Here is a 20,520-nt window from a genome sequence, read left to right as displayed (position 1 = left end):
ATGTTGTGCCTTAATACCCGAATCCTAGATCCGGAACCATAATACCAATCCTGAAATCTTAATCCATCATCTTGTAGCTGTGAGTATAAGTCCTGAAATTTAAATACTTGGTCATTCTGTCCCTGGAGCTTGAATTGTCAACAGTCTAAGGTGAACATTGAATCCTTAATCTCGATTTATTTATTTATTCATTTATTTGAATCTTGAATTCTACGTCCTTTTTGTCTACTCTTGCCTTTTCTGCATACTTCTCACACGTTTCTGCCTTTTCATTCCTAACCCCCGTCCTGTAGGAAACCTAGCTACCCTCACCGTCTATTTCCCTCACTCCGCCTCTTAACCACGCCCTCTAGTGTAATTCTTTGCTCGCTGCTGCTCTTCTTGTTTCTTCTATCCATCTTCTTCTCACCTTCTTCTGCCCTCTGCTCTGCTTTCTGCTTTCTGCTCAAGGATAATACAGAAAGAGGTGGATTAAAAAGACAGTGGAGTAAGTGGAAGGGAAGTTAAATTTAAAAACAAAAGGAGGTGGAAAAGGGAAGGAAGAAGGGTGAAGAAATCAAAGCGAACGGTGAAGACAACAGACAATGATAAGAAGGAGAAAAAAGTTGCAGATAAAGCGGAAGAAAAATAAAAAAGGATAGTTGGAACGGAATTAACCAAAGACCTTTATTAGATTACCCAAAACGCACACCCGCCACCTTACAAGAAATAGGTCTAAAACCTCACTTATATAACTCTATAATGCGATTCGCTTCTCTAAATCCCGTCTCGATGGCTCCATGCACCGTTGAGTAATGAACCGTGCTCGTAGCCTCTCCGGCGAACAGAATAACCGGGCTCCCATCGGCCACTTTGATTGGTTCGGCCAAGATCGCCGCCTGAGATCGGCCAAGCTTTCGGGACTCGACGGTTTCGAACGAGTAAGTGCCGCGAAAATTGGGATCCGAGTACCAATTTTTCCTACAAAATGATTTATATTGGACCATTTCCAGGGTTGGTTACCTTATAAGCTGATCTGGGCGTGAGATGTTCGGGTAATCTTCCGATAGAAATTGTCGCATCACGTGCATCACGCCGTTTATGATGGTCTCGTCGGACAGCTGCTCGATTTCCGGTACCAGTTTGCCGATGAACCACACAGAAAGGACATTGGGGTTCTTCTGGAGTGGGATTATACAGTAAATTGTGGTAATCCACGATCTGTTGCCCTAAAAATTAACGTGCAGACTAATTAGAGACTGGTTGCCGGTTTACAATTTTGGGCCCCTCCGGATATTTCAGGCTGGAACTCTGCAAATCAGCTGGAGTCCATACGAATGTAACACCTTCGAACTCGGCATCCCACCATTTAGCGGGAAAATGGAGCAATATCTTCGAAACGGCGTCAATTCCCAAGGTCTCAATCGCTCGAACCTTCTCCTTGGGGAGGTTTGGTTTGAAAACATTCGCGTGGAGATGCTTGAGCACGCCAAGGGAGGGGGTCCAAATGACGTGGTCGGCGGTGTAGCTACTCAAATCTGAGCAGCTCACGCGGACCTTGTCCGATTCCAGTGAAATTCCAGTAACCGATTTATTTAAGGCGATGTTGCACTCAATCGGTCCGGAAGCCTGACGCATTAAAACGTCCAAAATCGTCTTGTAACCCAAGCCATTCCAACCAAGCGCCAGGTTTCCTTCGCAAGTCTCAAAGTCTCCGCTGGCTGCTACCGTGGACCATGAGAACGACCCATCCTCAGACTCTACGTACCGTTCGAACAGGTCCAGGCACTCCTCTGCCAACGCCAGTTTATCACCGCTCTTCCAGATTTTGCGTATCTCAGCTTTGTACCTACAACAACTAAGATGAAGACCTGGTGCTCTGGTTAGCATTCACCTCTTAGCCAAAAAGTCTCCCAGAGATCCCTCAGCCCCATAGTTTTCGTCGAGGTAGATATCTTCAAATAAGCTGTTTAGTCGGGCGTTAAATTTTGAGTCGACGCGCTTTAAGGTCGAGTGGTACAGTTCCGGCAAAATATCATCGTCCTTCAGCAGTTTCAAGTCACGCACCATTTCGTAGACCACGTTATTTTTCTCGCCGTGACACCACTGTGCCCCCAGGTCGACCAGCGACTTTCCAAAGTGCACGCTGTAGATTCGACCTCCGATGCGACCTTCCGCTTCCAAAATCGTGACGTTCTTGTATCCATGACGGCTCAAAGTACTTGCCGCAGCAATTCCGGCGGCTCCAGCACCAATAATTACAATGCTGGGTTCTTTACGGCACTCAACGGACGAGAGGAGAGCAATTAGTACCGCTAAAATCGAACGCATTGGATGAAGATTAAAGTGGACGTTACAAAATTGATCCACCGACGCAAACTGAAAATAATATGTGAAGGTCGGTTCGATTACCTGCCAATGAAATGACGCAATCTGGAAATTAGCAATAATTGCACACTTTCAATGGGACCTAACACTCTTTTGATGACTGATTCCGTAGTTTGAAGCTCGCAGTACAATTGTGGGGAGGGGGTGGGGGGTCCTACTAGGCGCGTCCACAGGTGGCGGATACTGAAACGAATTACCAACACGAGACGCAAGGCCAACGCCGAATGGGTGCTCGTCGTTCGTAAAAACAGCAGCGGGGTGGGGGGAGTTTTCGGCATACGTTTTTCTTTCCCTACCGTAGCTCCCCCGCTCCACCTCTTCCACACTGGCTGCCTAGATCTAGTCCGGTTGATGATATCAACCGTCCACAGTATTAAGACCCCTCTGCCGTTCGAACGAATGTTGGCGGAGAAACCTGCTGTTGATAGAGAAAGAGGACGAGACCGATGTGTTTGGAAGGAGAGCATCAGTGAGTTGTACGACGCCCCGAGAAGATCGAAGGGTTGCGGAAACCTGGTCGGCTACGGTCACACCTTCGCGGAATGGACGTTTTGACGGATGGGCCACGGACACGACCGAGACCTTCTGTTGAGGTTTTGGAGGAAAGCGCATATCCAAAGAGATCAAAGGATTCATTGGGGAGAACTGTGTAGACCCGCGACTGATGGTACATGAGGTGTACGAGGCCATGAAGGGGGTCGCCAAAGCGAGTGACGGAAAGAAGATATTGATAACGGTCAGCGACGGCAAAGACACAGATATTCTACGGAAGGCGGCGATCTATGGGACCGAGCTGAGATAATGACAACGGCGTCCGTGGAAGACGGAGGCAGTGGCGAGCGGAAATCCCCCACTGAGAGATTCTCAAAGCCAAAGGCGGTTCTTCTCAAGTTAAAAGAGGCTGAAAACTCCTCTCAAAATGCAAAAGGGTATCGTGGTGACTAATACTCGTCGAAAACGATTTCAAAACCCAAGAAAGGCGATTTTTAGAGAAGGTGCAGGAAGGCGGAGCCAGTTAGGAAACTAATAGAAGAGGTGGGAGAGGGGAACGAAGTTAGGGTTCTCCAGGAAGTTTCCCCAATAGAAATAAGGGGCCTTGACGAGGTTACCGAGTAGGAGGAGACAGAAGAGGCGAACCCAACTCTTAAGAATGTGCTTCAGATGTTGGAAAAGGGGGCGACTTACTGGGGTAGCATGGTGGCCTACCGGAGGGGGTGGTTGATTATGGAGTGGACGGAGGAATTGGAATTCGTCGCCATACGCAACCAAGTTCGGAGGAAGAGGGCAGACGTCACCTTCGTTGCGGACGAGCTCCAGGTGATAGTAAGCGAGTGAGAAATCCTGGAAACCTCTGGAGGAAAACCGCAAACCCAAGGTGGAATGCGCGCAGAATGGACGACGGAAGGTTGCAGGAAGTAGTCCGAAGATCTGGAGAACGTGGATGATACTGATGAGTAGCTCATGCCAGAAACATATGCCACAGAGAGCTAAAGCTAGAAGAAGAGGGGTTTACTGGTGGCTCGCATTCGTCTGAGAAGTACCTATGGCACAGAGGAAGGCGAGTAAAAAACAGGATGCGATAAATGAGAGGGAAGCATGCAAGGGAGACAGATAGAGGGATATTAAAGGACATGATAAAGAAAAACAAGGAACGCTCGTGGAAGCGGCTGTGTGAAGAGGTTGACAACAACATATGGGAGAGGAGTTACAGAATAATAACGAAAAAGATCAAAACAAGGAGATCAATGTGGGCTGGACAAAGGAACCCTTTCAGGAAGCAATGAACCCTTCCCGAGCCACGAAGAGAGAGTGGAAATAATAACAAACAAGTATACATTGTGCACAAGGGATAAAGCGCATTTTTTTAACCGAAATAGCTTTTGTTTTGACCAATGGGTATATTTCTAGCAGACATCTCAATCTCTCTTTGTGAGTACCCTCTTCCGACAATCCGTTCTTGAGGTATAAGGGAATATACCCGATCACGATAAGAGGTCGAAGAGGAGGGCTATGGTTGGTAGAAATTCATTCCTTTCGTTGAGACCTTTAATTAGAATACCATGAAGGGTACAACATGTGTTTATTCTCTCCCCCCCCCCCCCTTTCCATAAGTTTTACTTGACACCACTAAAGGCATGCGTATGCAAAATCTGAGATCAATTGGTTGTCGTATGTAAAATGTATGCACGTTTTTTACCTTCAAAAACAGCATCTCAGGAAATAACTCGTGGGGGGGGGGAGGCTTTTAGACAGCGAAATTTGATGGACGTTTGGCACACCTTCAAGGTATAGGCTACCTACTGCAAAAACTCTAAGACCATTCCCCTAGAAGTAGTTTGAAACGGCAGAAGTGGTTCCGGACGGACTGACAAAACGCAAAACAATAGCACATTTTTTTTAATTCTTAAAAAATGCATTAAAAATAGATTGTGTAGTTGCCAAAACTGTCCAAAACGCTTTGTGAGTTACATCGCGGACGGCAGAGGTGTCGAAGGCAAACTTGGGACCATGGAGAACCCACAGGGAGGTGTTCCTGGTGACCTTGCTGGATTTGGGAAACGCTTTTAACTATAAAACTATAGAGGCCCGTTTATTTGAGGAGGATAATCCGACAAGAGAACAGAACATGTCACCGCACTGTGTGGAGAAATACCAGAACTGGGTTTCCACAGGGACACTGTAGCCCAATCTTCAAACTGTTTGAAATTATGGATTCTACAGGCCACAGTTTATAAGAAAATATTTTTTTCCGACCGATCTGAGACAATTTTTTCTTCGGGCCTCAAAAAAAGGCAGTGTATAACCTTCCTTTTTTTACCAAAAATCGACTACACCAAAATTTCTCGGGAAAACACTTTTTCTTATTAATTTTGGTGCGTAGAATCCAAAACAATTCGTACTTTTTCGATTAGACTTCTCAATCAAAAGTTATAGACTAGAAACCAAATTCGAAAGAAAATTCAAAGGGCTGTAACTTTTGAACTGGTAGCCCAATCTTCAAACTGTTTAAAATTATGGATTCTACAGGGCACATTCTATAAGAAAATTTTTTTCCCGGTCGATCTGAGACAATTTTTTCTTCGGGCCTCAAAAAGTGGCAGTGTATAACCTTCCTTTTTTACCAAAAATCAACTACACCAAAATTTCTCGGGAAAACACCTTTTCTTATTAATTTTGGAGCGTAGAATCCAAAACATTTCGTACTTTTTCGATTAGACTTCTCAATCAAAAGTTATAGACTAGAAACCAAATTCGAAAGAAAATTCAAAGGGCTGTAACTTTTGAACTGGTAGCGCAATCTTCAAACTGTTTGAAATTATGGATTCTACAGGGCACATTCTATAAGAAAATATTTTTTCCCGTTCGATATGAGACAATTTTTTTATTCGGGAAGATTGGGGAACAATCTTAGGACCTACCCTGTACAACAACTTCTCCCTTGGTCCATAGTACCGTGTTTGAGTTAGCCAGCAAAACCTAGGCTAAAGAAGGTCCTATTGTTTATGGAGAGGAGCGAGATCTGAATCTATTTGCGAAAGAAAGGGGGTAGGCACAATGGGCCTTTGGTGTGCTTAAGTGCTGCCTGATCACGCTCCACTTGTGAATAGAATAGAAGGGATGGCATGTGGTTTACCACTTCCGCACACTCGGAGTGTACTCAGTTTTTTTTAGCTCTGGCCTCTACCACGATCCTCGTTGGTGCAATGCCGGCGATCATTAAAAGTCGCTACAAATTCTTATGGCGATCAAACGTAGCTTTGGTTTTGAACAACGTCTGACGTGGTCGACAACCCCATCGAAACCAAGATGCACATTGACCGATAGCACTGGGTCTCTTTTGGTATCAACACCAGCTTACATCGCTTCCAGCCTTCGGGATAACAACCGTTGATAATAAGTTTGGTAAATAGCATCGCCGCCATGTCAGGTTTCTCTAACGCCAGACCCTTGACGACTACTCCCGGCACGCCGCGCCGTCCGGGTCTGGAGCTTTGTCCACTGAGCACTATCGAGACTGTGGAAACTGTTGAAGTTTGGAGATTATAATCTCCCCCTTGGCGTGTAAGGGGAGCTCGGAGGAGCTATAACCTATACGAATAGCGACCGTGCCGAGAACTGCGTGGCAAGACCTTAACTGACCTTGAAAACTGTCAAGTCGCCAATTACTCCTAAAGAAAAGGAAACTACTTGGAAAGCTCGGAGGCTTCCGAAAGCAACGATGCCGTCTCTTTACTTTCAACTTAGAGCTAACTACCTAGACTTTTATTAGATTATCCAAGATGCCAACCCGCCACCTCATGGTACGACCTAAACGACATCACTTATATAACTCAATAATGCGATTCGCCTCCCTAAACCCCGTCTCAATAGCTCCATGCACTGTTGAGTAATGATTCGTGCTGGTCGCCTCCCCGGCGAACAGAATAACCGGTCTCCCATCCGACGCGCTGATCGGTTCGGCCAATACCGCCGCCTGAGATCGGCCAAGCTTTCGGGACTCGACGGTTTCGAACGAGTAACTACCGCCAAAGTTCGGATCCGAGTACCACTTTTTCCTACAGAACGAATTACATTGGGCCATTTCGTGGGTCGGTTACCTTATAATCCGATCCGGGCGCGAGATGGTCGGGTAATCCTCCGACAGAAATTTTCGCAAGACGTGCATCACGCCCTTGATGATGGACTCGTCGGACAGCCGCTCGATTTCCGGTACCAGCGGGCCGAGGAACCACACCGAAAGCACGTTGGGGTTTCTTTGGAGTGGGTGGATGCAGTGGATTGTGGTGATCCACGATCTGTTACCCTAAAAATTAACGTGCAGTCTATTGAGACATTGGTTGCTGGTTTACAATTTTGGGCTCGTCCGTATATTCCAGGCTCGCAGTCTGCAGGTCGGCTTGTGTCCATACGAATGCAACACTTTCGAACACGGTCTCCCACCATCTGGCGGGGAAATGGAAGAATATTTTCGAAACAGCCTCAATTCCCAAGGTTTGAATTGCTCGAATCTTCCCCTTGGGGGAGCTTTGGTTTGAAAACATTCGCGTGGAGGTGCTTGAGCACACCAAGGGAGGGAGTCCAAATGACGTGGTCGGCCGTGTAGCTACTCAAATCTGTGCAGCTCACGCGGACCTTGCCCGATTCCAACGAGATTTCGCTAACCGATTTATTTAAGACGATATCGGCACCGAAGCCTGACGCATTAAAACGTCCAAAATAGTCTTGTAACCCAAGCCATTCCAACCAAGCGCCAGGTTTCTCTAAAATACTGATCCAGACCGACAGGCGGACAGACAGACAGACTGACACCATCCAGATTTTGTTTGATTTTGATTCTCGATGTTCTAAAGGTATATTTCCGTAAAAAAAGTGGGAGTAAATTTTTAAACCAATGCATACCTCAGCGGGAAGTATGGAATAGACTATGCCGTGAAAGCTATACTGAGCGCGGGGGGGGCATAACACCAGGAGTCTGGCGGTAGGGAATACTCCCTCATGAAATCACACACACACACGAAGATCTCGTTAAATACTGGGGGTATTGGATTCCCCCTCCCCCCAACCCTCGGCGCTACGTTCTCACCCAAAAACGGAAGCCAAGAAAGGAAGAGTGGATGGTCCTTTTGTAAAGAATCGCGACAGGCTTCAGGGCATAGCCTATTCCATACCCCCCACACTTCTTCCTGTCTTGGCTACCGTTTTTGGGGTGAGAACGTAGCATCGGGAAGTTTGGGGGGTATGTAATACCTCCCAGTAAACGAAAATCAAGTTACCATTTCCCTGCAATCATGAAATCATACACACGATAATCTCGTAAATCACTGACCGGGGGGGGGGGGGGGTCCATGCCCGCAGACCTCTTCCTTCCCTGGCTACTGTGTTTGGGGTGAGAACCAGACCCCCCCCCCCCCCGGTGCTACGTGTCGCAAGAAAGGAAGAGTTGATGTTCGTTTTTGAAACAAGCTAAAGGTGTAGCGCATTTCGGAAAGAAAACATAACATCGGGAGGTCTGGAATACCCCCCCCCCGTATATTTCAAGATTTTCGTGCACATTATTTCATGGGTGTAGGGAAAGAGTAATCTGATTTTCGTTTACATGGGAATATTCCATACCCCCAGACCTCCCCCCCTCCGCCCGGTGTTTTTTTCCGAAATACGCTACGCCTTGAATCCTGTTGAGGGGACCATCGGCTCTTCCTTTTTTGACTTTCGTTTTTGGGTGAGAACGTAGCACCGGGGGGTCTGGCGATATGGAATACTCTCCAGTATTTTACGAGATTTTCGTGCGTATACTTTGTAGGGAAAGGTACCCTCGGATGTTATGTTTTTTTCACCCCCCCAGTATATTACATTTTCGTTCGTCTGATTTCATGATTGTAGGGAAAGAGTCAACTGATTATCGTTTACTGGGGAGTATTCCATACCCCCTAGACCTCTTCCTTTCTTGACTGCCGTTTTTGGGGTGAGAACGTGGCACCATGAGGTATAGAATACACCCCAGTAAACGAAAATCAGGGGACCGTTTCCCTATAATCATGAAATCATACACACGCAAACCTCGTAAAACACGGGGCGGAGGGGTCTATACCCCCCAGACCTCTTCCTTCCTTGGCTATTGTGTTTGGGGTGAGTACCAGACCCCCCCCCCCCGTGCTACGTGACGCAAGAAAGGAAAAGTCGATTTTCATTTTTGAAACAGGCTAAAGGTGTAGCATATTTCAGAAAAAAAAACATAACATCGGGAGGTCTGGAATACCCCCCCCCCCCCAGTATATTTCAAGATTTTCGTGCGCATTATTTCATGGGTGTAGGGAAAGGGTAATCTGATTTTCGTTTAGATGGGAATATTCCATACCCCCAGCCCCCCCCCCCTCCATACGGTGTTATTTTTTTCCGAAATACGCTACACCTTGAAGCCTGTTGAGAGGACCATCGCCTCTTCCTTTTTTGACTTTCGTTTTTGGGTGAGAACGTAGCATCGAGGGTCTGGGTATATGGAATACTGCCCAGTATTTTACGAGATTTTCGTGCATATGCTTTCATAAAAGTAGGGAAAGGTATTCCATACCCCCAAACCCTCGGGTGTTAGGTTTTTTCCACCCCCCAGTATATTACATTTTCGTCTGATTTCATGATTGTAGGGAAAGAGTCATCTGATTATCGTTTACTGGGGAGTATTCCATACCCCCTAGACCTCTTCCTTCCTTGACTACCGTTTTTGGGGTGAAAACGTGGCACCATGGGGTATAGAATACACCCCAGTAAACGAAAATCAGAGTATTTCTGAAAGAAAACATAACATCCGGAGGTCTGGAATAACACCCCCCCCCGTAAATTTGCATGGGAATATTCCATACCCCCCACCCCCAACATCTGGTGTTATTTTTTTCCGAAATACACTACGCCTTGAAGCCTGTTGAAAGGACCATCGCCTCTTCTTTTTTTGGCTTCCATTTCTAAGTGAGAATGTAGCATTGGGAGGGAGGGGGGGGGGCTAATCACGCACGAAAATCTCGTAATACAGTAGGTACCCTCCGTACTCCAGGGCTAGTCGGAGCAACATATAATTGGATACATTCCAAAGCAGCTTCGGATCCCGACTTGAGCTAAGAAATAGAAGGACTAAAGACAGAGCTGGGTCGAGCGCTCTAAAAAACCGCTCGAGCGACGAGCGCTCTAATTTTCTCAAAAATGCTCGCGAAACCGCTTGCGACTTCCGAGCAATCCTAACACTGCTCGAGAGGTATATCGCGAACGCTCGGGAAAAGTGCTCGTGAGCGGAAAAAAAGCTCATTCGCGGAAAAACCGCTCGTGGGCGAGCGCCGAGCACTTTAAGTAAACGTTCGAGACTAGTAACTCGTTCTGTTGTAGGTTGTAATGGTGTAAATTGAGCCTCTTAAAGTGATTGATTTTTTTAGGCTTCCGGCGTTTGGCGCGAGATTAGCTCAAAAAAGAAAAGCAGTTACTTACTAAAAAAAGTTTCAAGTATGGGGGGGGGGGGCAGTAACCTCCAAGGAACATTATTTAAGAGGTAAATGTTTCTTTTATTTTGTTTTGTTTTGTGAGTAACAAGTAAATTTTTGTGTGAAATAATAACTAAAGAAAATTGAGTCCTAAAATCTTCGATAAAGTTCAATTAAACGATCCGCCTCCCTGAATCCCGACTCGATCGCCCCGTGGACAGTCGAGTGGTGTCTCGGATTTGTAGCTTCTCCCGCAAAAAGCAAGATCGGTTTTCCCTCATCCGATAGGATGGGCTCCCCAAGGACCTCCGCCTGCGGCCTGCCCAGTTTTCGAGACTCCACCGTCTCAAACGAGTACGTGCCGTGGAAATGAGGATCGATGTACCAATTCTTCCTGAAAGCGGCGAACATCAGTAACGTATTGGCCTTGCAAGGAGGAGGTGCCTACCGTATGACTCTGTCCGGTCGAGTGATATTTGGGTAGTCCTCGCCCATGAACTCGCGTAACGTGTAGATGACTCCGTCTGTGATGGTCTCATCCGAGGTTTTTTCAATTTCTGGAACAAGCGCACCTGCAAGCCACGCCAGGAGCAGGTTTGGACTTTTTGGAACTGAAGTCACGCATATTATCGTGGTAATCCACGATTTGTTCCCAGTTTTGGGACCGTATGGGAACGCCTCCCCTGATTTTTGCAAGTCGCTTGCTGCCCATGAAAACACCACGCCTCTAAAGTCGTCGTTCCACCATTTCGTGGGGAAATACAGGCCGACCTTTAAAACAGCATTCATGCCCAGTGTCTGGATGGCCTGTACTTTCTCGCCGGAGAGCTGTGGTGTGAACAAAGTTTTGTAGCCGCGCTTTAAGACGCCGAGAGATGGCGTCCAAATGACATGGTCCGAGGTAAAGCTGGCGCCGTTGGTGCATTTCACCTCAACCTTGGAATCGCTCCGGACGACTTGCTTTACCACGTGGTTTAGGAGAACTTTGTCAGTAATCGACTTGGCTGATTTCTCCATCAGGACGTCGAGAATTGTTTTGTACCCCAGCCCGTTCCAACCGAGCGCCGAGTTACCCTCGCACACCTCGTAGATGCTACTGGCCGCTACATCAAACCAGGAGAACGCCGCTTCGTATCCTTCCACCCAAATCCGGAACGAATGCAAACAGTCGGCGGCCAACGCCAGTTTATCTTCGTCGTCTTTCCACGCGTCACGCGTGGCCTCGTTGTACCTGCAAGTGGACACTAAAATCCAGCGGAAGCTTTCACGTACTCACCTCGTGGTGAGGTACTCCCCCAAGGGCCCTTTCTGATCAGTACTCACATTTCCGTAGGTCGTCTCAAATATCTCGGTCATTTTGACAGCGAATTCGGTATCGATGAGCTTCCGCTTCGAGTGATAAAATAGCGGAACGAAGAAGTCGTCATTTAGCACGTTTAAATCCTTGACCAACTCGTAGACCACGTTATCCTTCTCACCGTGGCACCATTGCGCCCCCAGGTCGATGTACGCGTCTCCAAGCTTCAGGCTGTAAACCCTTCCGCCGATCCTGTCTTCGGCCTCTAATATTGTAAGATTTTTGAAACCATTTTTGTAGAGTCGGCTGGCGGCCGCTATGCCGGCGGCGCCGGCACCGATTATTACGACGCCAGGGTCGTCGATGCAGTTAGCGCAAGAGAGAAGGAGTAACGTACACACGAGGTGCAGAAGCAAACGCATGATTGATTGTAAACGGTATATCTTCTATTACATCCAAACGTCGTCCCGTGTGGGTAATTGCGCCATTATGATAGGGAAGGTCAAGTGCTTAATCAGATAAACTGTTGTTTATTTATGTCACATTTATTTATTTATCTACAGATTTCATGTTTAAGCGTGACCTCCGTCCCTTTTTCCGGCGCCGGTAGTATATATAGTAATCCCGACGCGAGTGGTCGACACCAAATACGAGGAGGACCCTACCAGGCTACTCCCTGCGGAAGAACGTCCTCCATAGGCTCGTCCTGAAACCATGATTTTGCCTCTGGAGAAGCTTCAAGATGATGACCGTGTCATCCGGGGCGCCGTATAACACCACCATCACCTTGATTACCCTAGGGACGTGCCTCTGGACTTTCAGACGGTCCTCTCCAAGCAGTCCAAAGTCCTCGCATTTGCCCACAATGGCACCCTGCGGGTTCCAGCGGGACCCTGCCAGCCGAGGAAAGCCTCCCCCCTCCATGTCGTCAACTGCATTCAATGCCGTCATAATTCACCTCGACTGAGGCTCAGTGATCTCCACCTCCGAATGCGATACCGGAACAATGGCCACCCTGAGCCCCGCCGCAGCGACTTACCTAGAGGTTCGTAGTGCACCCGCAACTATTGGGGCTCCAGAGCCTCTAGGCTTCTTCGCAGGGTACCCTGAGCCAAGCCCCGAAGTGCTTCCCTTCAATCTGAAACACTTGGTCCCTAACGTCGGGTTGCCCTTTGAGCCAGGACCCAGGCTTTGGTGCAGGGCCTGCTTGACTCGAGGTTTCATCCTGGAGCCGGCGCTTCCTGGCTATCGCCCTCTATGCCTCAGTCCTATTTTTCTTGGTCGTCACTAAACCACCCACCCAGTTCAATTAAACTCCAGGTACTAAGCAAATGCGAAATGATTTTTATTCGACAAAATCAATTAAGATGAAAAAATAGGCATAGACACATACCACGTACAAGCAATCGATAGAAGAAATTAGTTAAAAGAAATGCGAATTACCTTAAAATGTTAAAAATCCTTGCACCCGATCAATTTCGATTGTCTTTAACTGATGCACAAACACCAGGTGATATTGCTTCTAAAGTTCTCTTCTTTACTTTAATTGTACCTGAACACTAAGTGCGTTGTAATTACAAAATTGGCTCTTTGAACACTCCGACTAACTTCTTCGGTACTTCACTTCTTGATTTCGACTTATACCGCTCGCCTAAATAATCCTTAACTTTCTGTACAACGAACTTTACAACTGGCACGACTGACTGTCTTGCGAAAATACACTTAAGTACGGCTAACTGCCGAACACCAAACCAAAGAAACCGGCTACGTTGCAACGTCCACCAAGCCATAAAAAACCAATTAACGTTCACCACTAAAACGAATCCCTAGTCACATCTGCTTCATGTATTTAAAGCATCCTACCCTTTTCGTTTCAGTTCTCACTGACTGAATTCCGACACATGTGTTTTCTTACGGTAATAACACGTGCTTATCTTGAAATTTAATCAGCGGTAACAAATTTCTTATCGCAACGACCGGCAAAAGAATCATTTAATACGAAATAGCTACTCTACAATTAAATAAACAAAATGCTAGACGATTATTTAAACAAATTTAGAACATTAAATAGATACAAAATAATTACGACACATCAAATGATCGACAGTGTGTTTAATCTCAAATAAACAACCACATTTACGCTTAAAAAATAATTGAAATGCATCTTACAGGGTGAACCAACAGTTTACATAATATATACGCGAAAGGGACTAGTAGACTGGCTATAAGGGATCTAGAAACAATGAAAGGGAGTGACCGACGATGTACCTCAGTGGTAGAGAGTTGGACTTTTCTGCAGTTTTCCTAATGACTAAGGTAGATACCGGAGAAGTATAGAACAACTTAAGACCTTCTGCAGTGGTACCTCTCAAAAGCATTATGTGGATCACTCTGTAATTGGGCGTAAGCCTATTGAGGGCCTAGAACAAGAGGGACAATAAACAATAAAGAGAGGCTAAGATGGTTGAAGAGGTAAAGGAGGCAAAAAAGACGAGAAAAACTAGAGCTTCTAGAGACAATAGAGATTTTTTGTTTCGGGAAAAAATCCAAAATCCCTAAGTTTTCGAAAAAATCTGAAACGCACAAGAAATCGTTGGGGCGATCGAAATCCATTCTTGGGCCATCATTTACGCTGTCCTGTTTTTACTAAATCCTCACCCGATGTGTCTAAGGCGTGCCCAGCACTGACAGTAGAAAGTTTCGAAATTCACTGAATTCGTGCTCAAAAGCACCCGAAAATCGAGTTCTACGGAAAACTACGGAGCCTTTGTGACTCAGGCAAACAGACAGAGACAGGCGTAAAGAGCACTTTTTTTAAAAGTGAAAGTGCACTAAAAAAACTCCCAAGAAGAGGACTAAGAAGTCGATAAAAAGAACTTTCTGAACAGCATTAAAAGTTTCCGGACCAGATCTTTATCTATAATTTCCAGGTAGCCTTCCCAAAGCGTCCCAGCGCCATACACGAGTATTCCTTCCACATTCCACATTTACGCAAGCGCCACCTATGATCAACATAGACTAGTCTAATAAATCGGTGCCGCTGTAGTAACCACATCCTGTAATTAATTTCACGTGCTTTTTTTAGGTTATGTTACCACATATAAATAAATAAAGTTTGTAAAATGTCTCGTCCTGAGCACTTGGCACCACCGGAAATCGTAAGAATCTCGGCGCCAGTTCAGTATTAAATAATTAAAATTCCACTTGCAGTTCTACAATGAGGAGGAGGCGAAGAAGTACACCCAAAAGTTCGTCGTTACCTCCACCGAACACCAAAACTAAATCGTTCTTAGTTCCAGAATCATAGACATCCAAGTGCAGATGAGCGAACGCGCAATCGAACTTCTAGTCCTTCCCGAAGACACGCCGTGCTTCCTCTTGGATATCGGTTGCGGTTCGGGATTGAGCGGAAGTGTATTGGAGGATCAGGGCCACTATTGGACCGGTCTAGACATTTCCAGTGCAATGTTAGGTTTGTTCCGCTACACGTCGTGACGGAGTGTGTGATTGTAACGTCGTAGATGTGGCACGGGATCGTGAAGTCGAGGGCGATTTGATTCTCTCCGACATGGGACAGGGGTGTCCCTTTCGGGCGGGTACCTTCGACGGTGCAATCAGTATATCGGCCCTACAGTGGTTGTGCAACGCAGATAAGACGTCGCACAAGCCTGTGCAGCGATTGTACAAGTTTTTTAGCTCACTCTACGCGTGTTTGGTAAGACGCTTGAATTACCGTCGTCGGTGACGGTCTAACCGGTGGAGTCTCAGTCCAGATCCGCAAGGGCCGTGTTTCAATTTTACCCGGAAAATGCCGACCAAATGGAGCTGGTGACCACTCAGGCAATGAAGGCGGGATTTTACGGCGGCATGGTCGTCGATTACCCCAATTCGGCTAAGGCGAAGAAGATTTTTCTTGTACTGATGACCGGAGGCAACGTTCCGTTACCGACGGCTTTAGGAGCGGACGAAAGTTCCCAAGGTAAGCGAATGGAAGTGAATTCCCAAAATTCATTTTTGGCTCGGAGGCGTGCCATACACTGCCAAGCGCGAACAGGCTAGGAAAGCCAGAGGGAAATCGTTGAAAGGGAGTCGCTCCTGGATCCTCGAAAAGAAGGAAAGGCGAAGAAAGCAGGGGAAAGAATCAAGGGCCAACACGAAGTATACGGGTCGAAAACGAAGCGGTCGATTTTAGCTGTATTTATTTAAGTTTGTAATAAAAATTAACATTCTGGTTCGGGCGTTTGTGTGAGTAGAATTCCGAAGCGTTTCTTTATCGTTAGCCGCTCCCGTGAGTACTTGTCTTCGGGAGAAAAACGTGCTGGAATCATTGCTAATGTACGTAAATTAGAAAAGGTTGCGTCTTACCTGGGTGAGCCGTCATCGTGGGTTTACCGACCAAATCAGTCTTCTGCAAAGAAATCATAAGATCCCCAAAGTGCAACAAATGGCTTACCTTTAAGGTGTACACTCGCTTGCCACTGTCGTCTATGTAATACATTAAATACATTGCAAGAAGAATTTTTCAATAACAGGCCGTATTTCTGAAACTTAACCTCAATTATAATTATATTGTATGAAAACTGGTACAGCTAGCTGTGTCGCAAAAAGTATACAAGTAACCAATTTTCATACAAAGGATAACACCAGTGAAATTTCAGTGCTTGATGGCCTTAACGAGTTTTTGACGTCTTTAGACCATAACCTTGAAACCAACACGGTCAAAGGTCTTTAGAACATTCACCTTGTGGGTTTTCTTTAGAATCTGGGATCTTTAGAATTCCCTAGTTTTCAAAATCTTTTTGGATTCTGTTAGAGAATCTTTTTAATAAAGCCTCTCTTTAAGGTCGCTTTCCTCTGTACAGAGGTTTTACGGTTGCCAAAAGGTCTCCGTTGGAACCTTTTTGGGTTCTCCTTATGAAAACAGCTGTAAATTGAGTGAATTCAAAATTCCTTTCAAAAAGTACCTTAACCGTAAGTGTCACGTGATGCCATTAATTTACAATTATGAGAAGACAATGCCCTTTTAGAAAAATTAAAAAAATCGAAGTCTCCGCCGGTAAGGTCCTTAAAAATGGCCATAAATGCAAATCCAAAATACCTCTCAACAAGGCCTTAAACGTAAGCGTTACGCGCTGAAATTGATACACTATTATAAGAAGGCCATGCCCTTTTATAAAAATTAAAAAAAACTAAAAGTCTCCGATCTCATTAACATGAAGGACGTAAAATCCCCTACAAGTTTTCAATATAGACTTTCGGGACCTTTTTTAAGAGTGCGTTTAAAAGGCGAACCTTGAGTAGCCTTTAAGACCATCAAGAAGCATTTATAAATCTTTAAAAAAGTGAGAGGAATCAAAGACCAGGACAGTCTAAGAACTGAAAGACCGAAAAAACTGAGCAGTCGGAGGAAGAAATCGAGTGGTGTGTGGTGGATCTTAAGGGTGAGAGGTCTGAAGAAGACCCTGAAGAGCAGGGGGAGCAGGAAAGCCGTTGGCGCAAACATATATGGACAAGTTGTACAGCTCTCGAGTTTTTTTAACGTTTTGAGAACCTTTCATTAGCTTTAGGAGCATTTTTACTGCCCTTAAAAATCTTTAAAAATGCTTACTGGGCTCGAGGAGTTTCCAAGAAAGCCTGGAGATTCCCCCCTCTCTTCAAGAGATGAGCCTTTAAATATCTTAAGTGCTTTCAAAAACTTTTGAACACCTTTAAAGGTCGAGCTTATTAACAAGAAAGACGTTTAAAATCCCTATACGTTTTCAAGAGGTTTTCGAGACGTTTTTTAAGAGTGTTTAAAAGGCGAACCTTGAGTAGCCTTTAAGACCATCAAGAAGCATTTATAAATCTTTAAAAAAGTGAGAGGAGGTCAGCAAAGTCTAAGGGTTGAAAGACCGAAAAAACTGAGCAGTCAGAGGAAGAAATCGAGTGGGGGTGGTGGATCTTAAGGAGAGGTCTGAAGAAGACCCTGAAGAGCAGGGGGAGCAGGAAAGCCGTTGGCGCAAACATATGTGGACAAATTGTACAGCTCTCTGGTTTTTTTAACGCTTTGAGAACCTTTCATTAGCTTTAGGAGCATTTTACTGCCGTTAAAAATCTTTAAAAATGCTTAATGGGCTCAGGAGTTTCCAGGAAAGCCTAAGATTCCTCCCTCTCTTCAAGAAATGAGCCTCTAAAGTTCTTTAGTGCTTTCAAAAACATTTGAACACTTAAAGGTCGAGCTTATTAACAAGAAGAACGTTAAAAACCACTACAAGTTATCAAGAGGTTTTCGGGACCTCTTTTAAGAGTGTTTAAGAGGCGAACCTTGAGTAGCCTTTAAGACCATCAAGAAGCATTTAAAAATCTTTAAAAAAGTGAGGAATCGAAGACGAGGTCAGCAAAGTCTAAGAAGTGAAAGACCGAACAAATTGAGCAGTCGGAGGAAGAAATCGAGTGGGGTGTGATGGATCTAAAGAGTGAGAGGTCTAAAGAAGACTCTGAAGAGCAGGGGGAGCAGGAAAACCGTTGGCGCAAACATATATGGACAAATTGTGAGTTTCCAGGAAAGCCTGAGCTCCCCCCTCTCTCTAAGATATCAGCCTTTAAATATATCTTAAGATGCTTTCAAAAACATTTGAACACTTAAAGATCGATCTCATTAACACGAAGGACGTTAAATCCCCTACAAGTTTTCAATAGGCTTTCAGGACCTTTTTTAAGAGTGTTTAAATGGCGAACCTTGAGTAGCCTTTAAAACCATCAATTAAGAAGCATTTATAAATCTTTAAATGACTCAAAGGTGTGAGGAATCGAAGACGAGATCAGCAACGTCTAAGAACTGAAAGAATAGGTCTGAGGAGGACTGAACAAATTGAGCAGTCGGGAGGAAGAAATCGAGTGGAATGTGGTGGATCTTAGGGGTGAGAGGTCTGAAGAGCAGGGGGAGCAGGAAAACCGTTGGCGCAAACATATATGTGGACAAATTGTACAGCCCTCTGGTTTTTTTAACGTTTTGTGAACCTTTCATTAGCTTTAGGAACATTTTACTGCCCTTAAAAATCTTTAAAGATGCTGAATGGGCTCAGGAGTTTCCAGGAAAGCCTAAGATTCCCCCCTCTCTTCAAGAAGTGAGTAACCTTTAAGACCATCAAGAAGCATTTTAAATCTTTAAAAAAGTGAGAGGAATCGAAGACGAGGTCAGCAAAGTCTAATAACTGAAAGACCGAAAAAACTGAGCAGTCGAGTGGGGTACGTGTGATGGATCTTAAGGGTGAGAGGTCTGAAAAAGATCCGAAGAGTAGGGGGAGCAGGAAAGCCGTTGGCGCACACATATGTGAACAAATTGTACAGCTCTCGAGTTTTGAGAACTTTTAATTAGCTTTAGGAACATTTTACTGCCCTTAAAAATCTTTAAAAATGCCTACAAGTTTTCAAAGAGGCTTTTCGGGACCTTTTCTTAAGAGTGTTTAAAAGGTAAAACTTGAGAAGCCTTTAAGACCATCAAGAAGCATTTATAAACGACTCAAAAGTGTGAGGAATCGAAGACTAGGTCAGCAAAGTCTAAGAACTGAAAAACCGGCAAAATTGAGCAGTCGGAGGAAGAAATCGAGTGAGGTAGTGTGATGGATCTAAAGGGTGAGAGGTCCGAAGAAGACCCTGAAGGGCAATGGGAGCTGGAAAAACGCTGACGCAAACATGGACGAATTGTACAGCTTTCGGACTAAAGATCGTTAACTATCGGTTGTTTGGACCGTATTTTTGTTCCTAGAAAGTGTTTTGTTTACGTTTTGGATTAAAAGACACGTCCAGCAGGTTACGTAAGATGGATATATAACGATAAATGGGAAGCAGAATAGATAATTTGCAATAGCAATAGAATATTTGAAACCGTTTTTAGAATTCGAAGAATAATTAGTAAACAAAAAGTCGGATGCATTTGATTGGACCATTTTTTAAAATGCGCCAATCAGAGAGAGACTCTCGCAGTCGTGGCGTCTTATCGCAAGTTTCATCACGTGATCCAGTATGTCGTTGCTGCCGTGCCGAGCGTGTTGTACTCTTCGTTTTCTCATAATTTGGGAAGTGCGATATTAAAATAAACTTAAAAAAAGGCAAATAAAAGACGCGGAAAATAGTTGGACGTCGTTCGTTTCGGCCCGTAGTACGTAAATCGGTGTATAAACGTAATTTAAGCTAGGAAAAGTCCTGGCGTCCCAACTACTTTTAGTTCGAATTTAAATCGGCGTTTGCGTGGTGGCTCTCGGGACGCGATCGCGTAAATTATTATTTTGTTAAAATCAACCCTTAAATTAATAAAAACTGACGGGGAAGTGTTAGTAAATCGGTCTTTTCGGTGTCATTTGAAGATTATCGAAATTTAAATAAAATGGCGTCCTATTTCAAATTCACTTGTTTGCGTTTAAAACTTAACGTTTAGTGCCCCATTTTTCGTCTTTGGAATCAAGAAGCCCAAGATTTCAACGATATGTTGATTTGGGGTAAGTTTGTAGACCTTTACAAGTTGCATGGTAATGGTTACGATAATGCCTTGCGCCACCCTTAAGATATGACGTAGCTAGTATCGACGGTAACAATCCGTTCAAAGTATTCGGTATATTTCATTTCGGTATAAATGCTACGGCCAGAGTTCATTTATCAGTCGCAAAACGTAGGGCTGAACAGTAACTTGACGCACTGTACGATAACCGCACTCTAATACTTTGCCACCCTTCATATTAATCCGATGATGAAGTAGGTTGTAACGCTTACGTTCACCAGACGAAGCACTACCTAAAGGCGGGAATACTTTAACAAAGTTTCTCACGCAAGTTGTTGTTTGATAGCAGTGTCGAGGTGTAGGTACATGCCCCCTAAGTCGGACGTACGGTGGTATTTACACCTCGACAGCAACTT

The 20,520-nt window shown here is 45.0% G+C and overlaps 2 protein-coding genes across 2 annotated transcripts; one reads left to right on the top strand and one right to left on the bottom strand.

The window, feature by feature from the left end:
• Positions 1-652: 652 nt before the first annotated feature.
• On the bottom strand, positions 653-14,922 carry LOC116161541. The gene is made up of 14 exons (XM_031474926.1): positions 11,608-14,922; positions 10,780-11,562; positions 10,483-10,725; positions 7,218-7,392; positions 6,966-7,171; positions 6,699-6,923; positions 6,457-6,515; positions 6,227-6,391; positions 3,553-3,860; positions 2,881-3,147; positions 1,874-2,436; positions 1,255-1,828; positions 1,003-1,208; positions 653-960 (listed from the first exon to the last, which is right to left on the bottom strand). Exons 1-14 carry the CDS (start codon positions 12,048-12,050, stop codon positions 723-725), a joined length of 4,455 nt encoding a protein of 1,484 aa, XP_031330786.1. The 5' UTR covers positions 12,051-14,922; the 3' UTR covers positions 653-722.
• Positions 14,679-15,859, top strand: LOC116161069 (probable 18S rRNA (guanine-N(7))-methyltransferase). The gene is made up of 6 exons (XM_031474269.1): positions 14,679-14,786; positions 14,839-14,876; positions 14,922-15,100; positions 15,150-15,343; positions 15,397-15,607; positions 15,654-15,859. The coding sequence occupies exons 1-6, from the start codon at positions 14,751-14,753 to the stop codon at positions 15,818-15,820; spliced, it is 825 nt and encodes a 274-aa protein (XP_031330129.1). The 5' UTR covers positions 14,679-14,750; the 3' UTR covers positions 15,821-15,859.
• The last annotated feature ends 4,661 nt before the right edge of the window (positions 15,860-20,520 follow it).

The sequence above is a fragment of the Photinus pyralis genome, unplaced genomic scaffold (assembly GCF_008802855.1).
Source record: "Photinus pyralis isolate 1611_PpyrPB1 unplaced genomic scaffold, Ppyr1.3 Ppyr1.4_LG10, whole genome shotgun sequence".
Taxonomy (NCBI): Eukaryota; Metazoa; Arthropoda; class Insecta; order Coleoptera; family Lampyridae; genus Photinus; species Photinus pyralis.
This window is presented reverse-complemented; position numbering and strand designations above follow the sequence as displayed.